The 23924-nt window shown below is 39.3% G+C and overlaps 1 protein-coding gene across 6 annotated transcripts in view; it reads right to left on the bottom strand.

Moving 5' to 3' along the window:
- CACNB2 (calcium voltage-gated channel auxiliary subunit beta 2) overlaps positions 1-23924 on the bottom strand; it is a 247248-nt gene that overhangs the window by 88794 nt on the left and 134530 nt on the right. The window contains exon 1 of one of the 6 annotated variants that reach the window (XM_050325633.1): positions 20688-20735. The exons of the other annotated variants lie outside the window; for them this stretch is intronic. Coding sequence (XP_050181590.1) covers positions 20688-20720 — 33 coding nt within the window. The 5' untranslated portion in view covers positions 20721-20735. Of the gene's footprint in view, positions 1-20687; positions 20736-23924 lie in introns of those variants that run through there. 6 annotated transcript variants of the gene reach the window in all.

Here is a 23924-nt window from a genome sequence, read left to right as displayed (position 1 = left end):
ATCCTCTGAGTACCATGAGTCTTTAACAGACTCTAATCCACTTATGAATTAGATATCATTAGAACAGGTAATTTTCCAAATTACTGAAAATTCTCAAATAATTAGCTTTTTAGAAAGATCAAACAAGTTCCTTCAAGTTAAGACTTTTTACATTATTATTTATTAAATGAAGGAATGAAGCAGTAAGCAAACATGCAGTAAGATTTTACTAGGAATAAAGAAATACATATGACTGCACATATATATGAAACACTTCATTTATAATACTGGACTCTTCTCAGAGATATATTTGTCATCTTTTAATTAATTTAATGCTGATGAGAATTTTAAATCCAAAAGGAGAAATATATTTATGTCTTAATTTGATTTCTACTCTGAATATGGAAAGCTCAGGCCTCACTGTGCCAATAAGAGGAACAATTCATTTCAATATTCAGAATACATACAGAGATATTGTCAACTCCTTATCTTCTGCCTGTTGCAGTAGTAAGAATGACATCCCATGTCCTGCTCTGATATGATTTGAGATGGTATATTATGTCCTTGTGATATGCAACTACTTCTGGAGTGCTTCGAACTATGGTAAAAAAATATTTCCATAAAATGTTTACTTCACTTAAAATCTTTTAAAATTGATTCAGAACAAAGGCAAAATGTGAAATGTCACAGTTTAGCATGAAGTGAAACTGCCAACACTGGCAAATTATAAAATTCCAACAGGGAATACAGATTGTCCTGTTTCATCATAAATGGATCAACCTGAAAAATGTGAGCCACTCAGTTAGATGTCAGAAGCACTCCCACAAATGCACCATGAGTAAGGACCTCACTTTGGCAGAGTGGCACAGGTGGTGAATATGAAAATTTCTCTTCCATGAAGTTTTCTTCAGATGCCTAAGCAATGCCATGATTTTGAATTATGTTGAAAAAAACACAAAGCGCTGCTGCAAGAATGCTGTGCAATGTTATATTAATATAGTTAATTATTAATTATTTAAGGGTAGAAGTTAAATTATTTGAGAGTAGAATTTTTATGGAAAGACCAAATTTAATCCCATTAATTGTTTGCAACATGTATTTGAAGTGTATGACAAACTGAAGAAATACCATTTAGCAAAGGAAAAAAGGAAAGAGAATATGTTTTCATTCAGGGCATATCAAGCAGGAATTATTAGCTCCTTGTGTAAAGGCCATGGACACTTCAAAACCTGGCAACTACCAAGTCTACACCTGATGTCTGGTGCCCACTCCCACCCCGTTCCCTCCTTGGCATGGGCCCTGCAGTGCTTGGGCATTTGCCCACACACATTTACATGTAAATAAACAATTACTATGCAAGGAGGGCTACCAGCTCCTACAGTAGGCATTGAAATATTCTGCTAATTTTCCATTTTAAAAATAAACCCAATGTTGATTAGAATTTGTTGTTGTTGTTGTTTAGAGCTAATGGGGCGCTGCTATGGCATCTACAGCCATGGGGGATGTTCAAAGAGCAGGACTGAAATTTTAGAACAGCTGGGAGCTTTAGGGTGGCAGTGTGATTAAAAAAAGGAGATTATATAGGAAACCAGTCTTCTCTTTACCCTTAACATGACTTTGTCAAGCTTGATCGCAGCACCCAGTTGACAGTAACAGGGCTCCAAGGTGCTAATCCAGCTGACAGCACAGGATTTTTTAAATAGCCCTTAGGTTTGCGGAAGACTAGATTTTGGCATTCATAGACCAGGCAAACACTTGTACCAGTTACTTTAACCAGGAACAAACTAAACAACAAAAACCCAAATAACACCCCTTCCAAGCAAACCCACATATTTGCACTCATATTTCATCACATTGGCCTAAATGTTTGCTCTTCTGTTGTTTCACTATGAAAAAGTAGCATAAGTAGGGTTTTTTAGAGGACTGATGGTCTTTTCATGGCCATTTTCTGAAGAAGTTTTTCTTCTTCAGAAAAACTTGGGCAATATGCAAAAAGGCAGCTGCAGAGCTCAGCTTAGTTAGCAAACAGAGAAAGCCCTCATACTCAGAGCTGAACTTTCCCCAAATCTGTGAGATGGTCTGGTGTGTTAGCTTATCCTTTTAAAAAAAAAAAAAATCTAAGATGGAAAACTCCTTGAATCCCTGCTGTACTATGCACTGTGCAGTCACAAAATTAATGACAAACTCTGCTTAAAAGAGCTTGCAATCTAAAGGCTGAGAGAATATGAGGGAAAAAAAAAAAAAGAGTAAGAAAGGGATCAATGTAGCAATGCAATAGAAAATAAAGCACTTTTAAATATTTGATACCAGCATTATGACTCATCCCTTGCATAACCATAGTGGGTTGTTCTTGAAGTAAGTTTCCTATATGTATTATGGCAGAGATTAGTTCTATGAAAGCCTCTGAAGGAGGATAATCTGGTAGCTCTGTATATTCTGACAGAGAGATTCTCACATTTATGAAATAAGAGAAAGTGCTTTTGAGGAAGAGGTCAATGAACAGGAATAGACGGAGGACTCCCAAGTTTGTAAAATATCAACATTATTATATCAACAATATAATCACATAATTGAGAACTTTAAAATCAAAACAAAAAAGTCCCCAAAACTAAAGAAAAAAGAAAAAGGGACTTGATGTTTTGAGACAATTAATTGGATCTAGAGGATGGCACTAAACTATTAATTAGTTTAATTATTAAATAGTTTAATGGCATTAAACTATTCTGAACTATAAATGCAAGTCAGAGCAATGACAGAGTTAAGATGTTTCCAGTGGAACAACTAAGAGACAGGTGTCAAAGGAAGAAAAATTCACCAAGGAAATGATTGCAAGCAACATGAACCTGAATCATCTCACTCTTGTCTCAGACTGTCAGCACACACATGGATATTAACACTACTTGGTTGACTCATGCTAACTTTTGAAAGCTCTGGTAACTTGATTATATGTTTAAGTCATTAGGTAAAGGTAAACCAGGCATATTAGTAACAATAAGCTGACCTGTGGTGCTGTTTACTGGGGCAGCAGGGGGTTAAAAATTAAAGGCTTTCAGGAAAAATGAAAATGTAATTTTTGAGTGTAATTAATTGATTAATTAATTAATAAGCACTAAATACCACAAAGGAAGGATTTCATTTGCAGAAAGACAACTCAGAAAAAAAGAATTTAGAATTGTAATGCTATGTGTTGATACAAGAGCACAAAGAGAAAGACAAAGATTGGGTCAGCCACAGAATTAAAAGGGAACAGTTAAAATGAGGAAAAATGGAAACCACATCTGGGATGTCAACAACGAAACAGAAAGACAACTAGAAAAAGAACAAATTTGCAGGAAAGCATGGCAACCATCATCTTAATTTGTCTCAGCTCAGTTAAAAGTGCCAATTTAGATTCTGTGTTCCAGATCGTCAGTATATTTTTATCTGGGATTTTGGTTCAAGTCATTAAGATTTTCTACATACTTAAAAATAGCTTCCTTGAAAATTCAACATGAAATTCTGTTAGCAATGGAGAATTCTGAAGGGAAAAAAATATTTTCTTTGAATTTTATCAGATTATCTCAGTACATGCAATCTCTACCTGGTTTTTAAATGTCAAATTTTTAATCTAGTCCACATTACAAAGGGAAGGTTTGGGTGCTGACTTGCTTGTTTGTTTTTACCTTGGTAAAAATGTTGATGTTAAGCATATACAGTGAAGTTTTCCTTATTTTACTATTTCTCAGAATCATAAAATATCCTTGGTTGGAAGGGACCCAAAAGGATCATTGAGTCCAATTCCTGACCCCCAAGAATCACACCATGTGCCTGAGAGCATTTTCCAATGCTTCTTGAACTCTGGCAGGCTTTGTGCCGTGCTCACTTCTCTGCAGAGCCTGTTCCAGCACCCAACCACTCTCTGGGTAAAGAACCTTTTTCTAATATCCAACATAAACTTCTCCTGACACAACTTTAGGCAGCAGTCACCACAGAGATCAGTGGCTGCCCCTCCTCCTCCTCTCACGAGGAAGTTGTAACTGCAATGAGGTCTCAGCTGGTGATTGCTCAGTCCTCTAATTTGTCGAGGTCTCTGCAGCATGTTTCTACCTTCAAGGGAGTCAACAGATCATCCCAATTTAGTGTCATTGGCATACCTTTGTGTCCTCAGTGCAAGCCATTTACAAAGATGTTGAAGAGAACTGGTCCTAAGACTGAGCCCTGCAGAACCCCAGAACCCCACTAGGTCGCCAGACTGATGTAACCTCATTTACTATGACTCTTTGTGCCCAATCCATGAGCCAGTTTCTCACCTATTGCAAGATGTGTTTATCCAGCTGCGTGCTGGGTATTTTGTCCAGAAGGATCCTATGAGAGACAGTATCAAAAGCTTTACTGACATCCAAAAAGATTACTTGAACTGACTTCCCTTGACCAACTACGTGGGTTGCCTTTTTATAAACGAAATTAAGTTCATCAAGCAGGACTTTCCTCTCATGAAGCCGTGCTGACTGATGTTGTCTTTGAGGTGTTTTGCAGTAACTCCCAGAACAATCTTCACCACCATCATTTTTACCAGTCACTGAAGTGGGACTGACTGAATTGTAGTTTCCAGGGTCTTCCCTCTTACCATTCTTGAAAACTGGGACATTTGCCAGCTTCCAGTCAACGGGGATCTCTCCAGATTACCAAGGCCATTCAAAAATCATTGGGAGAGGTCTCGCAATGACATGAGCCAGCTCTTCTGAGTACCCTTGGATGACTCTCATCAAGCCCCATAAGCAGCAAATCCCACACCAATTCTGGGGTTGATGGAGTTTATCATTCTCATAGTCATGGTCCTGCAGCTCAGGGCTCTGGGACCCCCCGTAGCCCATCACCAGAGCTGAAGCAAAGAAAGCATTATATATCTCTGCTTTTTCTATGTCCCTGTTTGTGTAGTGATGATCCTCATCAGGTAACAGGTCAATGTTATTTCTGCATTGCCTTTTGCAAATAAAATATTTTAAAAACCCCTTTTTATTGCCCTCCACATTTCTGGACAGCTTCAACTCTTAATAGAGTTTTGGCTGCACAAATTTTCTCTCTACAACAGTGAGAACCATCTCTGTAGTTGTCCCATGCCACCTGACGTTTCTTCCACTGGCTTTTTTGGCCTTAGCTTCAGAAAAAGATCCCTGCTTAGCCAAGCTGGCCTTCTGCTTTGCCTGCTGGACCTCTGACATTTTGAAATTGCTTGCTCCTGTGCCCTCAGGAGGTGGTGCCTGAAAAGCAACCAGCACTGATGGACCCCAGTACCTTCAAAAGAATTTTTTCAGAGGACCTGACTCCTTAGCTGCCTGAACAGCCTGAACTCTCCTCTCCTCATATCCTGTGTTGAAGCTTTGCTGGCAGTTTTCCTCCTATCACCAGAAATTTAAACTTGACTGCTTCATGATCTCTTTCGCCAAGGCAGCCACCAATCACCATTTCACTCACAGGATCCTCCCTCTTAACAAGCAACAAATCAAGGAGGGCATTTTTAGGACCTGTACCATAAAGTTGTCCTCCATATGTTTCAGGAATCTTCTGGACCTTTTTTTGCCATCTGTGTGGTGATCCCAGTTAATATTTGGCAAGTTGAAGTCCCCCATAAGGGCAAGGATCAATGATTTAGCAGTATCCCTTAATTCTTTAAGAATAATTAATCAGTGTCGTCCTGAGTGGCCTAGAGAAGACTCCCACAATATTCACTCTATTTGTTTTGTCCCTTAATCCTTACCCAGAGGCTCTCAGCTGTGCCGATGCCAACTGCAAGTTCCAACATTCAGATGTTGTCAGCTTTCAAAGGTAACTGCTGCTTTTACATATATCTTTACTTATTACCCTTCGTTTCTATACCATAAATATAAAGTTCATCTTTTTAAATATCTTTTTTCCCATATCTCTTAATGGCTTAGTCTGACAATCATGCACTCTGAAAAAAACACCATCACATGCTAGTTGTCTACTGATAAGTTTATTTTCCAGCCCATCATCTACTACTGAAATTTTGATTTTCTGGTCATGATCTTTTGTTAACAGCAGTCAATGACTGCTATGACATAAAACACTGCAATTTTCTCACAGCTTATATTAGGAGAGGCTTTCTTATCAACACCTTTGTTAAACTGTGCACAGTGAAGATTAAAGTATTAATTAATTGGATTCCCCTAACCCAGGCTCACTGAAAGCTCAAGCCCATCAAACAGAGGGTTGTTTGTGACTCAGCCAAGGTACATCTTGCAGATGTGATGACTTTAAGCATCTGCAGCGTTCCTCTCTTTGATATTGCTAGAAACACCAAGTGAGCAGCTTTCACACTGCATGGCATCATTTACTTCAGGATATACCCACTGCAAAAAATACACATATCCTCATCAATGAGCTAAATATAAGACCAGTTTCTAAGAGTGTCAGAAGTCACACGAGACCTTGTGGTGTCAGGTGTTATTCCTTTGCTTCAGCCTTCATCCTTGTGCACTGATAGAAAAATATCAGGACTGTTTCTTTATACCCATTACTTATACACAAGGCCTAGCATAAAGCAAAGCAAACTACTTATGATTTTACCAAGAGGATGAGGTTACTTTCACTATTTACATATTACAATTATTCTCATCTGATTTCAAGAATACAACAGTCCATAATACTTTCACATCAATGGAAAAATCTCTAGAAAGGCCTTTTGTCCCTCTTGCCTATCACATATCAAAATAAACTTGGAAATTCTCTCTCTCCAGCATATATATTTATAGTTTTTGTTCTGAAATGAAAATATATCAGTTAATGTATAGATTGATTGATGCCAACTGTTCCCATCCATTGGCTCCACTGTTTTTTGAAAGAAGGAGAGCGAGACAGAGTTTGTGATTCTGACTCTGCTCACTTTTAGAGCACTCTCCCCATCTCTGTATGTTGCCTCTGAAGCCTCTGTATGTTATTGTCCCTGTTTTCCATCTGCAAGGGAACACGGGAATGTGAAGAGTATATACAACACTCATTTACAAAAAAGAATTAGTAAAAGGTTGTGTATTATAGTATATAATATACTATATATAGTATTTTTTTATAGCTAAAAGATATTGTACTATGGATTTATACTGGCACTTCTGAGATATGACTGCTTAAATAAAGACAGGAGGGTTAAAAGAGAAGTGTATGTTGTAGGTAACATGGAAACAGATATGCAGAAGATGGTGATAATGATTACACGCTGACTTGAAAGGAAGTAAAATCTAAATGAATTGCAATAGAAAAAAATAAAGGAAATCATAAAAGCAGCACATGGTGTGGTGAACTTTTCTAATTCAATACTGGAGTATTTTGCATTTTCTGGAACATTTAAAGGTTAGGACAGTACAACAACCACTTTCCAGGATAACAACTGAATCCAGGTTTCTAAAATTATCGCAACACAGAAGACCAAACATTTTCTGTTTTTCAGACATAAACATCAGGAACAGACTTCTTTCTGATTCAGAATAGACTTTGCCAGGGTCAAGAGAGCACATTATATCATATCCCTCACTAAGCCATTTCCTCCTCTAGAAGATGCACCAAATTTTTGACCACTGGTTGCTCTTTCATCTGTTATTGCTATATTGAGTACTGACAGAGAGTATATGCTTGATTGTCCTCCCACCACATACCTCTGAGGAGACTGGCTCTGTGCTTTTGAAAACCTCCTTGCATACGCTGAAGAATCTTGTCTCCAGGCTGTGCAAGCTCCAGTCCCCCAGCCTACATCTGAAGGCCAAGTGATCCAGCCCCAACCGTCCTTGGGGCCCTTCCCTGAACCCTCTCTGATTTGTCCACGTATTTCATCTGTTGGGGCACCAAAACTGGATATAGTGCCTGTGCTCCTGGCACATATCAGGACTCAGGAATTCAGGATTTCAAAAGAATCTGTGACCTTGGAAATACAATAGAATTCTTTTTTAAAAAAGAGCAAACATACACTCTGGGTAAACCTCCATTTTTAGATTTCACATGAGCTATACAACAGTCAACTTATTCAAAAATTTTAATACAAGAAGTATCTCACATTGCTCTAAAACAACATTATTAATATGCTACCAGGATCAATTAACTTTGTAAAATGTCTCAGATGAAGAGACACCTTCCAACACATCCCTAGCAAGTTCCTGCTTACAAGAGTCTTCAGCACCTGCAATGATGAGAGACACAGGAATGAAACTCCAATTCTGCAAGCCTTAAGGCCTCAAAACATGTGCTAACTCTCACCAAAGAAATACAAACAAGCCCATGTCATGCCTGACAATTCATTTTTATCAGGAATTGCTCTGGCTAAAGCCTGCTTTTTCCTCTCTGCTCCATTGTTTGGTAAGGAAATCAATTCTCTCCTTAAACTCATGTGTTTACGCTCAATTAAAAATAATATTTTCTTCAGTTTACAGAATCACAGAATCTGAGGAGTTGGAAGGGAGCCACCAAGATCACAGAGCCCAACTCCCAGGCCCTGCAGAGGACCGTCCCCAAGAGTCATACCATGTGCCTGAGAGTATCATCCAAATGCTTCTTGAACTCTGTCAGGTTTAGTGCTGTGACCACTTCCCTGGACAGTCTGTTCCAGTGCCCACCCACCCTATGGGTGAAGAACCTTTTCCTAATATCTAACCTAAACTTCTCCTGACACAACTTTAGGCAGGGGTCACCACAGAGATCAGTGCCTGCCCCTCCTCCTCCTCTCATGAGGAAGTTGTAGACTGCAATAAGGTCTCTCCTCAGTCTCCTCCAGGCTGAATAGACCAAGTGACCTCAGCTTCCCCTCAAGGCCCTTCTCCATCTTCCTTGTCTTCCTTTGGACACTCTCTAACAGCTTAATATCTTTCTCATATTGCAGTTACCAAAACTGCACACAATATTCAAGGTAAGGCTGGACCAGAGCAGAGAAGAGTGGGACAATCCCCTCCCTCAACTGGCTGATCATGCTTTGCCTGATGCCCCCCAGCACACGGGGTGATAGCAGCAGTGGTACTGATGATAAGTTTGGCTTATCAACCCTCCTGGCTGCCAGGGCACTGCTGACTCATATTCAACTTGCCATCCGCCAGGACTCCCAGGTCCCTTTCCGAGTACTGTTTTCCAGCATTCCCCAGTCTGTACAAACATCCAGGGTTGCTCCATCCCAGGTGAAGAATCTGGCATTTTCCACTGTTGAACTTCCTATGGTTGGTGACTGCCCAGTCCTCTACTTTGTCAGTGTCTCTCTGCAGGGCCTTCCTGCCTTTGAGAGAGTCAACAGCTCCTCCCTGTTTTGTGTCATCTGCAAACTTGCTTAGTATCCCTTCCAGTCCTGCACCCAAGTAATTTATGAAGATACTGAAGAGCACAGGGGCTAAGACAGAGCCCTGCAGAGCCCCATTAGTGACAGGTCGCCAGTCTGATATCACCCTTTTGGCTGTTACCCTCTGTGCTTGACCCACGAGCCAATTCCTCACCCAGCCCATGATGTGTTTATCCAGCTGTGTGCTGGACAGTTTGTGCAGAAGGATCCTGTGAGAGACAGCATTGAAAGCTTTATTGAAATTCAAAAAGATTACATCAACTGTCTTCCCTTGATCAACTAGGTGGGTTATCTTATCATAAAAGGATATCAGCTTTCATAAAAAGGACTTTAGAGCCAGCCAATAAATAACAAGTGGTTCTAGGCTTCTGAATTGAAACATATAAGCAGAAAGCTAATTCCACAACTGTTTTTTCTGCTTACAAGCATTCAACAGGCTCTCTGTGTTCACCCTGCTTTACATGAAGTCAGTTCCCAAAGTACGCACATGCAGGCAAATATTACAAAATTCTAAAGAAGCTCAAGATGCATCATCTTTTCTAGGTCACATCTATTGCCAGCTCAGTAGTCATGTAGATTGTATATGTGCTGCTATACCACAATTCAAATATATTTGTACTTAAACCCCTTCAAGGATTCTTCAGTCACAATGTGGGCTTCCCTGACCAGGTTAAAGTCAGAAGTTAACACTAAATGCAACACTAAATTTGCACTGCTCTCCTTTCATCGCTCCTGCTGTAATAGTATTCTATCTATAATCAGTAGTAATTAATACAGTTAGCATCTTCCTTCCTGTTCAAAGTTTTTGAGGTTACAACGCATAAACCAAAAATTACATCTTATTGTTTCTTTCATCATGCAGAAGAAAAGGAAATGTTTGTTGCTGTAGTTGGCACAGTAACACAAATATGGTCTTTTATAACCTCTCGTGTTTTGTCAGATCCATGTCTGCAGGCATGGATCTTTTTACGGTTTGAAAAGGCATTGACATTTTTTAGTCCTGGTAATTTTCAAAATCATCATAGCCTATGATCTTCATAGCAGTTCCTTCTTGTTTCCTCTTTGATTAGGCTAAAATAGACCTTATTTAAATCAAATAGCATTTCACTCACGTCATAAAATCTACCAGAGAAGTCCAGGAACAACACTTTCAATTGTCACAAGGCAAGCTGATCCACAAAACATGTTGTGTAACTGGCAGGACTAATCTCTCCCACCACGCTTACAGACACAGATGTCCATGTTTATTTAAAATAGCCTCAAGCAAAACAGCACAAATTGCCATGCTTGGGTTTTTTTAAATATATGCATTTTACTGGGAGGCATTTGATTACAGAAATATCTGAAATTTTAATCCTGTGCTGACAAGGCAACAACAGCTAGAGGAAATATTATCAGCTGGATTGTATTTTCTCTCTCAGGACACCAAGGACAGTCACATCTAGACCATTTTCCAGATGTTCTGGCCTGCAAATTCCACCAAACCTCTGGATCCAAACTGATCAGAACATTATTTTGTACTAACACAATATGGGTGAACAGAATTATTAATTTTTCCTTACAAATCTATGTTATTGGGAGAGGTGGGAGATAACATCCACGCATGCATAGGAAAACTCTTAGAAGGCAAACCAGTTTAAGTTATCAGGAAATAGGTGTATGTGGTGATTATTTAAAAGAAAAAAATCCTTTTCTCACTGTTAAGTTCAAGTGAAATTTCAATCAGCAAAATCAAAATTTCACATATGGTACTAAAGCCTTGTACAGTGAGCCTTATGATTTTACTTAAGCATGTCTGAAGGCCACCCATGTTCTTGCCAGGATGTCCATATAATGAATAACAGAACTACAGTACACAATCTGAATAATTCCCTTTAGAAGGAATTAAGGGAAACAGAACACAAGTTTCTTAAATGTATGGGGAAAACATATGATACATATGATACATATGATACATATGATAAATTGACTATATTTGAGCAACAATCTGAACCTCCGTCTTTCAGATCTTACTTTATAGATATATCCCCATATTTACATGGAATGCAGATGAAGGCAAAAGAATCACAGTGAATTACAGATTAGAGGCCTAAAATTTCAGAATTATATTGGGCGTCCTTCAGTAACAGGAACTAAATCATGGGCAACTGCTGGACAAGATGAAAATTTCTAAGAGTGAGTTTTGACTTATAAAAAACCTGGGAATTTCTACTTTGGTGCCCTTAGGACTTCTACATAGCTTGCATGCTCTGAATGGAATCACAGTAAAAAAGTAGACTGCTGAGAGAACATCTGGAGAAAAGGACATCTAGTCCAACCTTGTGCTCAGTAGTGCCAGATTCAAAGCCCAATTAGCTCACTCAGGGCCTTGTCTAGTTGAGTTCTGACAATCTCCATTGATTAAAATTTTTCAAGTTTATAATGAATTTTAGTTGTTAATCTCCTACACTGGAAAAATAAAGAAATTCTAAGAGTAATTAACATCTAAAGATAATAAACTCTGAAGTTATATGACATCTAGGCTCAAAAATTAGCCCACTGAGCTGCCTCCACAAGCAGATAAATACAAGCCTAAGAATTTAAGCACAAAGTCAACTTCATTAAAGCCCATTTCTACACATAAAATAAAACTTAGTTACCCTGAATGAAGAAAAAATTAAGTTTATAATTTCCTTTCAGGCAAATAAACTTTATAAAAAGACATGTAGAGAATTTTTTCCTGTCATACTTAGTTGTTACCTAAAGGAATAGCTTAGAAATACAACTATGTTCTTATGATGCCCCAATAATAGTATGAATGAATCAGCCTTGCTCCTATAAACTGGCCTAGAATTCCTGTAGTGGTCTACCTGCCCTTAGACTTCAGCACTCAACTGAGTAGGTAGCACTGTCATTTTGGATTTCTGGATCAACATTGCTTTGCTTGTACCAAAAAACAAATTTAAAGAATTTATTTTTACATAAAGAATGTATTTCTAATAACAACATGTGTATAGATATTCAGAAAAAAACCTCAAAAAATGTCTTAAAAAAAAAGTAAAACAAAAAAGTATTAAAAGTATTAAAACCAATTAACTCCATTTGACTGGTTTGTAAGATCTAACAGAACTCTAAAACTCTACTGTAAATCATAAAATTTGGTAAGCAATTCAAGCATTTTAAATGCCAAAATGTCCTATGCATTGCTAAATTAAAACTTATAGAATAACACTGTGGCATAAACCACAATGTACAATGAAATATGCATAGGAGAATTTATCAGGGAATTTATTATTTCATTTCTCAGAAAAAAACTTCTAACTGGCTGGTTCCTATAGTCCTGTAGTTAAAGCAACGGAAACACCCAGGTTTTGCCAGATTTTCTCCCAGCAGAATCTTATATATTAATCTGATCAGAGATGTATAAAATAATAAACAATAATAAACTAACTTGGCTATCATTACCTGCTTCTGTGTAAATAAAAGGCTTGCTGAAAAAAGAACTCATGATTCCTATCGAAGATTAGTTACCTATCTCAGCATTTTGTAATTCTTACTCATCAGGTGAAGTCATTATCTGGAAAGTAACGTGTATTATAAGTAAACAAACAGCACTTCATTTAGTCAGTCCAGTCGCCCAGAGCTTGTTTATAATTTAGAGAAGACATGTCTTCATGAAGACAGATGTCCATGGCTTTGGTAAGGAGATAGATGGATTCTTTTCCTGTGATAGACTTCTTGTGAGCCAATATTAAATAAAAATAAATGAAAGGTTACTGTGATCAACTGTTTCTGAATTTGTTCACCAGACCTGCTTATTATTATCAACTGGAAAACAAAAACATATTTCCAAACAGACATAAACGCAAAACCTCAATTGCAAATGAAGAGGAAAACAGAAGAGAGGAAAAAAAAAAAAAAGGAATTGTGCCTGGAAAAGACTAACAAAGAAACTTCAGATCAGATAATCTGAAACAGGATTTTTGGCCCTTGATTTCCCTGTGTGGAAGGTTCCTATCAAAATGCTACTGGACTATATCCAGCCTGCATGCTAGGAGTGCTTAATTGAGCTGTCATAACTGCTATAGTTTTGAAAGGTCAAGAGAGCAACAAGCTATCTAGACTGCCAGACACCACCTCACACACCACTGATGGGAGGGAAGTAGTTATGCTACCCGGGATAGAGCATCCAAAACGGGCAGTCTGCCGCACCAGGCAGGCACGTATGGCAGACAGCGTGAACATGCCTTCTTGACTTTAGTTTTCCATATGTGCTGCAGGGAAGTCACAATTTCAATTTTGCACATAAAACATCTTCTGCTAACCCTTCTGCCACCCCTTCTGCTACCTGACATCCATCCACAGGCTAAACAACATAGGCATCAAAATGCATGTCATAAATACTTAACTGGAAAACAAACTTGAACATAACTCTATTGTTAGAGGCACCACACTGGGGCCCCTGCAAGATCTGGACTTTTTTTTTGGTAACATATTCATGCGCAGCATAAGCAAGTCCCATTTCTTTAACTAAAGACATTCAAGCTACCTTCTTCTTAATAGCTCCAACTTTGGGCCCCACCCCTAGTGTTATAAATGGATCACTTAAACCAGACATGCCATTAGTACCTTTTACCCAGAAGACTTCTCTAGCTACATAGGTCCCCTGATATCTAATTAAATAAGAAGTATGAATATATGGGGTATAACAGGGAGGAAGTTGTAAATAATTCCCAAAAGCCTGGAAACGTACTCAGAACTCAACACAAATACAGAGGAATCCAAGGATTAAGTATGTTGTAGCTATGTAAATCAGAGAAGCCCAGTCAACTAGCTATTGTTAACTCTGTGCTGCCCTACCTAGATTCCTGCCCCTACCACTAACACTTATGTTATGGCTACAAATTCCTCACTGAAAAACAGCCATATTTTTATCAAGACCTGTAGAGTACATTATGAATATGGAATAGAAAAACTCAAGTATTCCTGCTCATGAAGTCATTACATTATTTTTTTTTCCTAAGTCTGTGCTGGTTCACTTCAGTGAGGCAAACTGTCTCACCTAACACAACAGGTCGATCAGGGAATTCCTGCTTTGCCAGGAAGCAGGTCATTATCATGGTCATTTCCTTCAGATGCAAAAAAACCCTGAAACCAAGACCAATGAATGAATTTACAGATTTCAGCAGGACTTGGTGCTATCAACACACTCAGAAGCCAGCTCTTGTGAGCTTCTTTCCCTCCTTCCTGCTGCTGTCTCAAGTGGAAAAGTAGCTGAAAGGTTCAGAGCTACCTCAAGTAGTTTGGTAGAGGACATGCAGAGACAGGTCCCTCCACTTATCTCCATCCTTTTGGGGTTTTCCACCAGTACTTTCTACAAGCTGAAAGATGGAGGTGGAAGCAAAGACAGGAGCTACAATAAAAACACACAAACAAAACACTCAGCACTGGTGAGGCCACATCTGGAATGATGTGTCCAGTTACTGGCTCCTCAGGAAAAGGAAGACAAAGGCATTCTTGAGAGACTCCAATGAAAGGCCACAAAGATGATGAAGGGACTGGAGCATGTCTTTCTTACATACGGAAAGGCTGAGAGAGCTGAAACTGTTCAGCCTATAGAAGGAAAGGCTCAGGGGGGAGCTTTTTATTGTATATAAATACCTGAAAGGAGGGTACAAAGAGGGTGGAGCCAGGCTCTTCTCAGTGGTGCCCAGTCACAAGAACAGAGGCAGAGGGCACAAACTGAAACACGGGAGGTTCCCTCAGAACATCAGGAACTTTTTCACCATGAGGGTGACTGAGCACTGCCATATGCTGTCCAGAGAGGTTGTGGAGTCTCTATCCTTGAAGATTCTCAGAAACTGCCTAGACATGGTCTTGTGCCACTGGCTGTAGATGGCCCTGCCTGAGCAGGAGGGTTGGACCAGCTAACCTCCAGAAGTGTCTTCCACTCTCAACCAGTCCCTAATTTTGTGAAAAGTGTTCAACAGTAACATCATTATTAAAGAATCTACTCCTTCTAAACTACAGGAAGTTAGATTAAAAGTGTTTTTTCTCTGTGGAAAAAGGTGTGGTCACTACAGCTGTTCAAGTCACAAACTAGAAAGTACACTGGGTGTCTTGGGAGTAACACAGAAATGACCAATACCTTTCTCTGCATGGGTTTATTACAGTTTTCCTCTCTAGTGTTTCCCTATTCTAAACTGAAACTGCTTCAGAAGCCATTATGCTACACGATCAAAACCAGCAGCTCTCCCAGGCTTCCCTTAGGGGAATCCCAAAACTCACGTGCAGTGCTTAAAACACAGCTGCGACATCTCTGAGCTTGTCATGGGGAGTGATGCCATATAGAATGACCCTCATCTTTCCAATTTAGGAAAGAAAAACTGTATTGCTTCTACACTTTGGCTGCTGCAGAGAATCCACAGGGAAAAGGCTTGCTAAGGGTGACTGTTTCACGAGTCTACAACCAGTTTTGGATGTGAGCACATCTATCTTTCATGTATAAGCACTTCCTTCTTCCATGTAAGTGTTCTTCTTGCCAAACACAGAGTTTTAGGCATGAAACTCCAGTCCTAGTGTTCCTGTACAATATTTATGATTGAAAATTAATCAGATGCTAGCATTGTTATGTTTAAAGCTGGTATTTTAAAGAAATTTACGAGGTTTAAAAAATAAACATCTATTGTTACCAGAAACAAACCAAGTATCTCCTAATATCTAAAGACAAAGAATCAAAATGTCAAGGGGTTTGTCCGAGGATGGACTCTGATGGTAACCTCAGAGGCTGCACTGAATTTGACTACCTTTCAAGTCAGTACTTCAAGTTACACTCACATGTTGTACTACTCATCTATCTTAACATAGCATTAGATGTTGTTGCCTTACAGCATTCTGCCACAGGTAAAATTCAAGGGAGAGGTTCCCAAAGAAGCAATTCTGGTTTATATTTTTTAGACACGTTCCTATGTCAGTCCACAATATAATAAAAAACTACTGTTGCTAAACAGTTACACATGACTCTTTCCAAGTTTAAACAACACCCTTATTATCTTTTCTCCCTTCACTCAGTTTCTGAAATAAGGTAAGTAGCAATGTCTCTGAATAAACACTGAAAATGCATCAGTGTGTTCTCCCTACTGATTTCTAGAATTACAAAGCATTTTTCTAAAATAGGTGGGGTTTTCCAACTTCACACAGCAAAATCAGCCCTATCAGCAGAATATCTGTGCACACAAAATTGGGATTTGTCTGATTCACAAACAGCAGTCAAAAAGCAACTCTTCTCAAAACTGAATGACATTTGACTGCTTCAAGATCTTTCCCTCCTTTAGAAATTTAGCAGACAGATTTTCATACTTTTTAGAAGATAATGCTGCCCTGCAGGAGCCATGAGTACAACTGGCATCTATCAACATCATTCTTAATATTCCATAAGAAGTGCTCTGTCCTGCAAGAGGACGTAGGCAAACTCCAAGCAAGTGAAGACTTAATTTAAATAGACAAGTTCAAAACTTTTGCCTGGAGAACACAAGTGACAAATGCTGGATTTTCAAGGCAACCAAAACATTTGCTCTGGACATCACAACGACTGGATTTTTAAAGAGGTTTCCCATTCTTTGTAAAAATATCTTCCAAGAAAAATATCTATGGAGATCAAAAAAAGCTGAGTTTTGAGTTTCTTAAGAAAGTTAAAAGTAGCTTCTTTATTGCAAAAGTTTGAAAGTTGCATGCAATAGAGTGAATGAAATTCAATGATTTTTCTTAAACTGTCAATCACCATGAAATCTCCTCCCTGCCCATGAATTATTCTGCTAAAAAATAGCTTTCCAATGATTAGGTTGTTCTCAGAAGAAATCCTAATTAACCCTACACTTACCATCACAGTATTTGATCGTGGTGCCACAACAGAGCCAAAAGCTTCTACCAGGCAAGACTGCCGTCAGGAAGGAGAGATGAAATGCTAAAGGTGTCCCATGCCCATCAGAGACAAGTCCTGGCCCACATACCTACACCCAGGGGCCCCTGGAAAGGCATTGGGGGATGTAGCTGGAGATGCCCAGCACCCACAGCCCTGGCAAGGTTAACTGTGGGAGGAAGAGCAGAAACTCTGCAGCCATAGGGAAACTGTAGCCTGTGGATACAGCAGAGCCAGCCAGGCCTCCCAGACATGCAAGCACTAGCTAGCACTAGCATCATCCCTAAGCATCAACTCAAAGGACTTTTGGGAGTAAGTTTTAGATGCTTTTGCTTCTGGAGATTTGTGCAGACTACGATCTACCAGCTATCTGTGAAAAGGAGCTCCCATTTCCTGCTTCATTTTCGATGAACTATTCCAATTCCATTTGGTTATCAGAGATTTATTTTGCAAAGAAACAGGAAACACAAACAACTTAGAGCCACAAATGGGACTCTTCGGTCTGTAGCATTTTATAGTTTCCTGTATTTATGAAATTAAATCACTTATATAGCCAAGCACATCTACAATGCCAGGTACATGGCATAAAAATTGCCTCAAAAGATACTAAATGTTTATTCCAGCAGTTATAAAGAGCTTAATAAGCATCTGCCTAAAGTGTTAAAATGCAATGTGAAAGACACTCTGCACCCCAAGACAGAACATTTATGAAAATGCTAATGGAAACAGGAAAGGACCACAGCTGCATGGTTTTATTATTAATTTAAAAAATATAGCTTTTGTCACTGTGCCATAAAATGACACTTTGTTTTTATTTTTAAGATGAAGTGGTCATAAACCCCATCTTTGTCTTGATAACTGATTTTTAAGTGGTATTATCTCTGTTCAGCTGGGGTTGGTGGGAGATGGTATAAAAGTTGATTATCAATTCTGTCAGATATCTAGACTTATTATGCACTCAGAATAAGCTAATAATCCAAGCTTGTTTATACACAGGAACAAAACGAAAGCAAAGTGGACACCACGTGCAAAAGCTGGTAGCACCAGCCTATACTGTTTTGTTATTAAATTTAACTGAGTTACAACATTGCTTCAGATGATTATGTTTCTGCAAGTGTGTGTGCAGGCCCATCTAGACATGCACGTGTGCATGTGAAATGCACACAATGATCACATACAGTTCCATTTCTCTATTACTCTATTGAAAGGTTGAGTTTTTAAAGATGGATTTCCACTAAGGGATGCTTTAATGATGTTATGTTTCATTCCATCAGGAGTCTCCTTCCTAGGATAAAAATCAAATTTTATATCCATAGTTATAATGCCTAAAGCGAAATTAAAATTGCTTCAAATTAATAGCAAACTTAAAATTAAACTCTGAGATTCTTCACTGTCACTCTTTTTATTTACTTTGTCCTTCAGTGACTCAAGTAATTGTTTGTGTAGGAAGATAAAACAAATACCTTTTCTACAATGCAGAGCATATGGTTTCATGAATGGCAAATCTACACAGATAGAAGTTTCACATTGATTATAGCTTTTACAGAATAATAAAGGTGTTTTTCAAGCTTTCTGTATGCCATCAATTCTACTGTACTTACCACCAAGTAAAACAAACATCTTGGTAAGTATGGCTGCCAAAATAACACCAAAAAAGTGCACCTCTATTTGCCCTGAACTATTTTGCTTTAAAGAGAAATTAAGAAGAAACGACTGAAATGATATTTCACTTTGCACTTAATGAAACATTTTGTTTGAACAGGTCATTACACTTTAGTTTCAGGAACCTCTAGAGATATCAAAAAGAACAAAAGAAAAAAAAGGAAATTAAAAAAAACCTAACCCCACACAATTCATGGTGGACTTCTTACTTTTTCTATTGATGCTATTTCACTTCACACAACTATGTAGTAGAAAAGGGACTGGAATGACATGGCCCACCTTCCTGGGAAAGGCATCTTAAACATATGTTTTATGACACAGAGTACTTCAATACTTTTAAAAAGTTAAAGAGCATCAGGAGAAGAGATTGAGACCTAACACCATTCTCCAGTCATCTAGGTTATTTTCAAGATACTTTAAAATTTCAGACTCCTGTATAAACCAGGAAGTCACTCTACGGGCTACGATGCAATGAAGAGACTGTGCAAAAATCTAAAAATCTGTTAAGAGAGATTTGCAACTCTCTACAAATATCTACAAAATGTAACAAAACAAAACAAGCTTCAAAGCAAGCAAAGTCCCTCTTGCTTTACAGTTTTTATACACAAATAAACATTCTACAGCATAATCACTGCAATGTCATGTGGTGTACTGCTTTGAAGAAGCTAAGTTCTTTCCAGCTTCCTTTCTTGGTTTGTGAAAGTTTGTGCAAGTCACACACAAGTGAGTTCCATATGCGGACAGCTGCACTTAAATTATTTTCCTGAATGTCTTCTACATTTCTTGCATCTCAAAAACATAGCTGGTTGGAATTAAGGAAAATAAAAAAAAAAAATAAAATAAAAAAAAAAATTTAAAAAAAAAAAAAAAAAAAAAGGAAAAGAAGGAAAAAATCCAACATAACTGAATTAATACCTTGAAATGAACCCAGACTGCCATAAAAGGCCCTTTCATATTAGGAGCAACTAATAATAAAAACAAAACATTTGCAATTTGCAATTGCCAGCTATATGCAAAGAATGTGTCATCTTTTAACATGGGAAATTTATTTTGATGTCCTATAGTGGAGTTCATACATATTTTTCAGTCTCATTATTTTTCCCCAAAGCTCCTCAGGCTTGGACTCGGTCACGAGTGGGTGGAAGAATACATCCATTTTGCTTATAACTTGGCAATCGAAGCACAGGCTACAAAATTTTATGTCAAACTTTTATGTCACTTAACTATGTCATTCAGCAGTGCAGAGCTATTCGTGATTTTCTTCTGGTCTTCTCTGACATCAACAGCTTATTTCAAATGCTGTTTTACAAACACACTTAAGTAAAGATTTGTCAGATTTTAATGTGAGTGTGTTTGGGTCTTTTTAAGCCAGCTTTTTTGATAGACATTGCATTACATTACAATAACATGCTTTGAACTGCACAAAAGAAACAGTTTGGCAACGTCCCCACAAACATACTATTAAGGGCAGTTCTGTAAGCTCCTTGTAGTCTATCTACATTACAAAGTATGAGACAGATTCTGAATTATTTGTAGGCATGGGTTTGCTTAACTCAAGAGTCCAAATTGCCTCATAATATCCAGTAGTTAAATATTTTCAATATCACCACAATGCAATAAACAAGACAGGGAAAGTAAATTGCATTTTATCTAGCAAATAGTAATCTCACTACTCCAAGAACTTGCAGAGAAACGTCATTTTGAAAAAACAATCTAATGAGTGAGTACTAAAGTTCGACCACCGTACTGACAGAAATTCAAAGCTGCTCAGTAAACTCTGAAGATAGGAACATTAAAAGTAAATAACAATTCAGGGGGGAAAAAAATCCTTAGTTTACATCTTACCGCTTCGTATTCGTCACTGCCAAAAAGGTACATAGTTGCACCTTCGCAGCCTGACACTAGTTGCCCAGAGCGCCCAAACGCCTGAAGTCAGATCTTCCACTGCATCCTCAGCTCCAGTGCCCCAGCCGGGCAGACTTCCCAGCGGCGGCACGGCCCCGCGCTCCTTTCCCACGCCTGGGCCGCTCCTGGAGCGCTGCTGCTCTCGGGCATGAGCTCCGAGTTTCTGCTGCGGGGCCGCGGGGCCGGCGGGATGGGAAAGTGCCCCGGGAGCCAAACTCTCCGGCCGGCGGCGGCAGCGGCAGCCCCCGAGCCCGCCCGGAGCCGTGCGGGGCAGTCCCAGCCGGAGCGGTGCGGGCAGCGGGAGGAGGCAGCGCCGCGTTCCGGCCCTGCCCCGCCTCGCACGACACCGCCCAAATTGTCTTCGGGGGAAACGCGGGGTTGGGAAAACGTGAGTGGGGCCCGCGGAGCCGCGGCTGGGGATGGCAGAGCCCGGGAGCCCCGCGGGAGCAGCTCTCGGGAGCGGCCGCTCGGCGTGCCCGTCACCAGAAGCTGAGGGGGCGGATGCTGCGGCCGGAGTGCTGGGGGTGAGCCAGCAGCACTGGATGAACCGGGGACACACTCTAAATCACCTAAACCCTCGCTGCTCTGAGAGTGCTGCAGAAACCCATGGAGCTATTTCACTATCTATCTCTTGTAAAAAAAAACAAAAACAAAAAAAAAATTCTCTCTCTCTTAAACAAACAAACAAACAAAACCCCCCAAACAAAACAATCAGAAAAAAACAAACAAAAAAACCCCAAACAAACAACCCAGGATTCTTTCCCATTTCTATGTTTCACTCACTTCGTTTTTCCTCCTGCTGATTAGTCCCAGACTGCTCTGTAAGTGAAATGCGATGTAACCTTATCTCTGTAGCACAATGGCACTCAGGTAACAGAAAAGTTATACCCGCTACATGCAGTGCACAGGCAGCAGATCCAGAATGCAATACCACACCGTGACAGAAGAGTCCAAGGTCCTGCCTTGCTCCTGGACAACTTCTACTCCAGGCAGAGCAGGCAAGAAAGAGTAAAAGCAGCCAAAGAGCAGAATAAAACACTTAACACTAGAAGACTTTAGAGACTAATTCACCAACAGCACTCCCAAACTAATATTAAATTGGGGTTTAAAAATAAATCCCATAAAAGATGTTTTAGGACAGCATAAAGTAATCCAGGATGCAGAAATAGTGCCCTCTGGGAAAGGTTGTTCTTTACAACTGAGGAAAAGGCCACTAGTTGGCATCCAGTAACATGACCATGCTTCAAAACTGCGCTAAGAAACCCATCCCCTCTCAGCTCAGTCCTCTCAATTCCTTATAGTTCATACTGCTGCTAGCACTATATCCCATAATCAGAATTATACATAAGGTCTAGGAAAAAATATGGAATAGGTAATGTCTTAAGGAGGGAATGTGTGGGTGTATGCTTGCCCATTTATATCTGTAATCAAGTTAATATAATACACATATCTCATGACAAGATACCATGAACACACAGAGCACTGAAAACCAGTTTGTGTTACTCAGTTTCCTTCTCTTCCACAGAAGAAAGAGAACAAGACCTCTTTCCTAACAAAAGCACCAAATGAAGCAGTTCAAATACATTGTAAACATCCTCCCTGTTCCTTTCCCTGCCTCATCCGCTGCTTATTTTAAATAGATCTTGTCTTGACTACCTCAAATTCTTTGTGTGAGTTAGTAGAATATTCTTCTCTCAATCTGCCTTCTCTGTCAAAACAGACCTTTAGTCCTCTGTTGACTATATGTGACGTGACTCATGAGTCCGGATTTTTCAAGTTCTTGTATGTATTCGCAAGCTGAGTTAAAACCAAGAAAACAGTTGGAAAGGGCAAATTAGAAATCAGAAGACACTAATTTTATTTCCAACCATATGTTTACAAAATAGCATTAGTTTATCTGTCAGCCAAACCGGTCACTTCACATTATATCAACTGCAAATTATGCTTCAAACAAATAATATCATAACATTGTGTTCCCAGAAATTAAATAAAACATGCACCATTCCTGTATGGCAGTAAATAACAGGCATCAGACACCCACCACTAGTGGAATGTAATAATCACTTGCCCAAGTTGGTTGCCCCTATCGATGCTGAACGAGTGTGGTCACATACACTTATTAGCTTTAATATAATTGCCTCAGCTTTATTGCACAGTGTTTTAAGTGTGAAACCACACCTGTCAATACTAGGCAAAGCCAGTGTCATCACCCATTACTTTGCTTGTCAAATACAGCTCTGATAAACAACTGAATTTTGGATGCCATGGCTTGATTGCTGCGTTTTGGATATGGCTCTCATAATCAAATTCGGAGAAAAAAAATCAGCAGGAATGTTACAAGAGATCCTACCATCAAAAATAAGGAAAGTATATTCCTTTCTTTGTATGAAAATTATTATTATTTTAATTTATTTTTTAAATAATTTCATCAGCTCCTCTACTTTGGGCATGAATAAGAAATCAAGGGAGGATTGCAGTTCGCATACACTCAACAGAGACTTAGGGCATTATTCAGGCTGTCACCATAAGTGACTTTCATGTCACAAGTAATTCTCACTACAGACAGTACAAGCAGCCAGAGTCTGGCAGCTTGGACAGTAAATAAGCTGAATTGCTCATTGCTCTGTTGAATTGAAACATCATGACAGGTACCAAAGTCTGTCTCAGGGCTCCACAAAGCAAATCTGTATATAGCTTTTATGGTTCAAAAGTCTGCAAAAATGCCACTCCTGTTGAGGGTGTTTAAACTTAGCACAGCACTGCTGGATGACCTCTGCTCCACTCCCAGTTAAGTGACAGCAGTGGGTTTTTGCTGTGCAGCCTTCCCCTGGTATCTTACTGTGACATGGGACTGGCCAGCACAGGGTGGACAGTGTCTTGCCAGTGCTGACCCTTGCAGACCAGAATCCCATGATCCACATAGAAAGAGTGGGCACAAAAGTGGAAATTAGAGAGAGAGAGGTTGGAAAAAGGAATTTGGCAACGATGGGGCTGGAGAGGCGGTGGAATGAGAAAGGCAGAAAGCCAGAGTGCAGAACAAGGAAGAAAGCAGTGTGACTCTGTGACCCACAGGGAGGAGAGTCTAAAAACCAGGCCAGAAGACAGGAATTAGGATTAGGCAAGAAAAACATTCATTGTAGGCAGGGAGCACAATAGGATTTGAAAACACCTTCACAG

The sequence above is a fragment of the Myiozetetes cayanensis genome, unplaced genomic scaffold (assembly GCF_022539395.1).
Source record: "Myiozetetes cayanensis isolate MyiCay16 unplaced genomic scaffold, myiCay2020 scf1, whole genome shotgun sequence".
Classification (NCBI taxonomy): domain Eukaryota; kingdom Metazoa; phylum Chordata; class Aves; order Passeriformes; family Tyrannidae; genus Myiozetetes; species Myiozetetes cayanensis.
Note: the sequence above shows the minus strand (reverse complement) of the source record. Positions and strands in the feature narration are given on the sequence as shown.